Genomic DNA, 6,000 nt, shown 5'->3' with positions numbered 1-6,000 from the left:
CCCACGTATAACAGAATAATAATAATAATAATAATAATAATCCTTTAAAAACATACATCAATTTGTACACAATTACAATCACTGTGACTCAGTAACAGTATAGTGCAAACAATGAAAAGAAATGTTAAAACCTCTGTCTGTCTCTGAATGAATCTGATGTGATATAGCAATCAATTTTGCAATTTCTCTATCTGAAAATGGAGGTTCTATAAACATTTTAGTCATTGTCAATTAGCTCAGCAAGGATGTAATACTGCAACTCTGTGACAAAATAGATGCTGAAGTAGTTGCAGATGTTTTTATCAAAAGCTTGTTTTATTGTATACACAATCTGCCTTTATCTATTGTATCAGATAGAGACAAGTCAATTTGTCAGTGCAATTTAAACCTGCATATATCACCTGCTAGGAATTGAGTGATAACTGTCAACAGTGTATCATTCAGAGATTGATGAAGGCACAGAGAGAATGATACAAACAGTAAAAAACATTTTTTATAAATTCTGCAATTATATATAAAATAATTGAAGCCATCCGCTGCCACACACCGAGATTATGATTAACAGCTGAGATTTTGCTATAATAAGTAAAAGCTCATTCTTTTTTCTGCATGAATATAATTTAAAAGTTCTAAACTTTTCTGAAAATCTCTGAAAAACCACATACATCTGCAGCTTCATACAAGTGGCAGAGAACATTGTAAACAAGTTTATAAAAAAGCACATAAATGAGTACAGAAGCCGCTGCAAAAATTTTTGTCTCGCCAAAATAATTAAAAAACCGCTATATTCGATAGTGAGCATCACCACAGTATTAAAATGTAATAAAACTACCCCTCATTTAAAATATAAGAGGCTCCCACCTAGTTTTTATTGCCTCAGTTTGTTATCTTTTCATCATCAGTGCTGCTTTCAATCCTGGCTTCCAATACTGATATCGCCACTCGGGCGCTCGTGGTGGCTCTCAAATCACCTTATATTGCAAAAACTACCACTGAGATCATGAATATTACAAATCTCTCTGCTCGCCAAATCAACCATATATATGCCAAAGCTCTTGAACGTGGCTTCAACCCTGATCTCCTCTATCTTACTATCCGTGATGAATTCCTTCAAGATGCCCCCCGCAGTGGCAGACCTACAAAACAGACTTCTTCTATTCGAGAGCAAGTATTAGCGAAGGTGCGCTGAAATCGATATGGACGGGAGAAATCCTGTGCTGATATTGCTCTTGAACTCAGTGAGGAGGGCTTTAATATTGCACCCAACACTGAGATCTTGCGAAAAGCAGGCATGAAAAAGACCAAACCTACTCGAAAACCTGGCTTGACCAATAAAATGAAACATGAACGACTTCAGTGGTGTTTAAATCATCAAGATTGGACTCTAGAAGATTGGAAAAAAGTTATATGGTCAGATGAGACATCTGTTATATTGCTTCATTACTGTAGAGGATATCGAATTTGGAGAACCTCCAAGGAAAGATTTTCTCGAAGTTGCATACACGAGCGATGGAAGGGGTCTTCAGAGTTCATATTCTGGGGTTGTTTCTCATATGATAAAAAGGGTCCCTGTCACTGCTGGAGTCCGGAAACTGCTCAAGAAAAGGCTCAGTCAGTAAAGGATATAGATTCTCTTAATGAAATGATGGAACCAATTAAGAAAGCAGAATGGGAGCTTCAAAATAGAATACGATGTTTAAACCTTCAACTGCCAGGACCTCAACCAATATGGAAGTGGAAGAAAGAGACAGGCAAGCTATCCCGTGGCAAAAGTAATGGAATTGATTGGTATCGATATCAGGTCAAAATCCTTCTTCTAAAGCTCTTTCCCTTTGCCAATGAGTGTGAAAAAGAACGTCCAAATACCATTGTCCGGGAGGATCGAGCTCCTGCTCATGATCACTATATCTAACATCATATATATGAGATTCATCACATTCAACGGATGCTCTGGTGTGCGAATTCCCCAGATCTCAATATGATTGAACCTGCTTGGACCTGGATGAAACGAAAAACAACTGTCAAAGGAGCTCCACAGAACCGGGCAGCAGCTATAGCAATATGGGAAAGAACATGGAGGGATCTACCACAGGAGCAGATTCAGGCTTGGATAGAGCGGATTCCTGTTCATATTAAAAAGGTTATAGAGTTAGAAGGTGGCAATGAATATAAGGAAGGAAGACTTCACTAATTACACTGTAGCTTATTAATTTGAATGATAATAAAAGAATGAGATACAGGATCTTCAGTGTTAAGAAGAAAATTGTGGCGTTTTTAGTGCTTAGTAGGGCGAGACAAAACTTTTTGCAGGAGCATCTGTAGAGACTTTCATAATCAATATTTAATAAAATTATAAAAATTAAATGAACATCAGAAGAAGTTCTGCAATCTGATATTATGTAAAAGATAAAATTTAATTAAATTTCCAGAATATAAGAATGAACTGCTCCTCATATACATTAAATTATCATCACATCAAATATACTGTGATGAAGGTTCCGACCATATATAATTATCAACTCAACGACATTTACAAAGTCTTTCATACAAACCTGCTCCGATCTTCAGCGGAGGATTCATTCCCCTCACAAAGAACCTTCAACTGACAGCCACCCATCATTATAGAAAAATATAATGAACTTAAATGAGATTATTATTATTATTATTCTTCCATTATAGATGCATGCAGTCAGTGACTATGACATCTACCTGAAGTACTCCAGGATTTTTCAACTTAAGAATAAGCTAATATACAAAGTCAATTTAATACATGCAATAGCAGAATTCCAGCCCAGAATCAAACAACTATCCAAACTATTCAATTTAAAAAGAATGTCAAAAGAATGACAACAGATTAATACATTCAATTTAAAACAAATGAAATAAAAAGTATAAAAAACAGCAGCTATTAAAAGAAAAGAAAGCATTCACAAATCAAATTTTTCAAAACAAGTCAAAACCAAAAGTAACCAAATAAAAATAAAAACAAAAACAAAAATTAAAGCAAATACATAGAAACAAAAGAAAAAAAGAAAAACAAAAATTGAATTCATTATCAGATCAAACTATTCAATTGAAATCTTGTAGCAATATTTGATTCTTTCAAATATTCAATCAAGAATTCATTTCCAGTTTTTGTATTGAACAAAAGTTTTAAATTTAACTGTGTCAATTCAAACTTCTCTCTCAATCTCAATCTTAACTCTGTATGCTTTGTATAAAGTAAAAGAAGATGCTCTGGGTTTTCATATAACTGACAATCTGAATATAAATCACTTAAATCATTTCTAATCTTTGTTAAATATGATTTAAAATAACCATGTCCAAGTTTTAGCTGCATTATTGTAGCAAAAAGTTTCTTTTTACATTTTATTGAGCAAGCTTTCCATTTTGGCTTTATTATTATTATTATTTATTATACTCCGCTTTCATCCAATGGATATGCGGTTCTGCTACCATATGTCTAGCTAGGAAAACCCCACTGCGCCTTGAAAAACCTTGTGCACAGTGGTGTTAACTATCCTGTTCATCTGCAGGGTACCGGGCAAGTCAGCTAGAGCTGTTCCTTGCAATGGGAGCGGGAACAAAGGAAAAGGAATTAGAGAAAGTAGAGTAACAAAAGAAAGGAAGAAGGGAGGGACAGATAGTAGGCGCTGTTAGGATAGAAGGGAGTGACAGGAGGGGGTAGAGGGGATTGACAGAAGGGGTAGATAGAGGAGATTATACGGCAGGGTGAGGAGATGATGAGGGGATGAAAATGAGGTGGTGCAGCTTTATCAGCCATTTCATTGCCATATATACCCATGTGAGCAGGCACCCAGTGAAGATGAATAGAACAACTGAATGAGATTTTTCTTTGAATATTTTGAAGACTTTTCAAAATCAGCTCTAGCATTGACTGTCCACTGCTGATTTTATTACTTTGAAGTCTTTTAAGCCCAGCTTGACTATCAGAGAATATCCAAATATGCTCAAATCTTTTCCATTGTTCAATCTTCATCTCAACCAATTTGAAAGCTCTTGAAATTGCAAATAATTCAGCATTAAAAACTTCTGACTCTTTTCCAATTTGCCAACAATCAAGAATATAGTTTTTATCATTTTCTGAATATGCTATTCCAGCTCCAAGATTGCCTGTTTTCTCACATTTTGAGCCATCAGTGTATATAAGAATTGCTTTGTTTTTCATTTGTTTTAGAAGATATAGATGTTGTTCAGTCTGAACTTCTTTTGAAAGTTGACTAATATTTAAATCAATAAGACTGACAAGATCTTTCTTCCAAGGAGAGAGATTTTCAAAGACCACTTTCTCCACATTTAACTAGAGAAACCGCTTTTTATCATGGAGCAAATTCTAAATAACTGAGATGGTATCTTCTTTCTTTGCACAGATGTTGAATTATCAGATGAATTTATTTCATTCCAATCAAAATATGACTCCCAATTCAGATCTACTCCAGTTGATTCACTTGGAAAAGAAGTTGAGACTCTTTTTCTAATTGAATGATTGGGATACAACTTCATAATTTTGAGAGCATAATTCATACAGATTTTATGAAATCTCACTTGTGGTGGTGGTAGAGAGGCTTCAATCTCCATGGCTTTAATTGAAGAGGTTTTAAATACCCCCAATATTTTTCTTAAAGCTGAATTTTGAATCTTTTGAAACCTCTCTACAAAACTCTTTTGATTTTTCCACCATATTTGAACTGCAAAGTCTGAAACAGAGCTTATACAAGCAATATATAATTGTCTCATTGCTTGAAAAGACAAGCCTTTCTCAGTATTTGAAAAATACTGTTTAAGATTCTTTCAGCACTTGCAACTTTGATCTCAACATGAGATTTAAAATTTAACTGAGAATCTAATCAGACACCAAGCTATCTAACTGAATTTTTTAGTTTAACTGAATGATTTAAAAGCTTAACTTCAGTATCTCTTTCTTTGAAATTTGGATAAAAATGAATTAATTCAGTTTTATCCATATCAAAAACGATGGTTTTTAATTTTGCTTTTTCAATCATTTCAGTTGCTGCTTGCTCAATCAAATTGCAATTATTTACAATTGATTTTGAGTTTACAATTAGATCCAAATCATCCACATAGCTTGGAGTTCTCACTATAATTGCCATTTGTCTATCAATAAACAGAAACTTGATAAATATAGCCAATAAAATGGGTGAGACTGGGGAACCCTGAGGAACTCCTATCTCAATATCTGTTATATGTTGTCTCATTCCATCAAAAGGCAACTGAATAGTTCTTTTTAACATGAAACAGACAACCCACTTAATGAGAGACTTTGGCATTCTCAGTTCTATCAAAGTTTTAATCATTTGAGAAAGTGAAACACAATCAAATGCACCTTTTATATCAATAAACATTGCAGTTGTAACCATTTTTTCATTCTTTGCAAGTTGAATATCATGAACTACAGAGAAAACTGCATCAATTGCTGAGTTTTGCTTTCTACTTCCCATCTGATCATCATATAATAAATCAGTAGTAGTAGATAGAAAAGACAGTCTAGTTGCAATTATTTTTTCCAAAATTTTTCCCAGACAATTCAGCAGCTATATCACTCTATAAGATTTAGGAATAGTTGGTTTTCTATTGGGTTTTGACAGAATAACTCCAACAGCATGCCTCAGCACTTAGGATGATACCCATATTTCAAAAGATTTGAGAACAATTCAAAGAGCTCATCTTTTAGTACTGAATAAAGCTCTTGAATTATTAAATGATTTATACTATCAGCTCCTACTGCTGTGACCTTTGAAGATGAAAAAATAGCTGTCTTTAATTCATCTTCAGTTAAGTCAGGCCATTCCCATTTCTTATCATGTTCATATTCATTATCTTCTTGCAAAGAACAAACCTCAGTTGAATTATTTGATGATGGAAATCTTTATCTTCAAATGAGCTAGCTATAATTTCCTCATTCTGAAAATTATAAGTTAATGTTGATAGTTTAGACATTGTTTTTGACTTTGTATATCT

General features: G+C 33.9%; 1 protein-coding gene across 1 annotated transcript; it reads right to left on the bottom strand.

Annotated features, from left to right (window-relative positions):
• Positions 1 to 967: 967 nt before the first annotated feature.
• Positions 968 to 2,620, bottom strand: HCAG_06898 (predicted protein; the record flags this gene model as incomplete). The annotated part of the gene is made up of 5 exons (XM_001539243.1): positions 968 to 1,136; positions 1,312 to 1,384; positions 1,577 to 1,595; positions 2,088 to 2,123; positions 2,549 to 2,620. 5 exons carry the CDS (start codon positions 2,618 to 2,620, stop codon positions 968 to 970), a joined length of 369 nt encoding a protein of 122 aa, XP_001539293.1.
• Positions 2,621 to 6,000: the final 3,380 nt, after the last annotated feature.

Source organism: Histoplasma capsulatum, genomic scaffold (genome assembly GCF_000149585.1).
Source record: "Histoplasma capsulatum NAm1 scaffold_6 genomic scaffold, whole genome shotgun sequence".
In the NCBI taxonomy this organism is placed as follows: domain Eukaryota; kingdom Fungi; phylum Ascomycota; class Eurotiomycetes; order Onygenales; family Ajellomycetaceae; genus Histoplasma; species Histoplasma mississippiense.
Note: the sequence above shows the minus strand (reverse complement) of the source record. Positions and strands in the feature narration are given on the sequence as shown.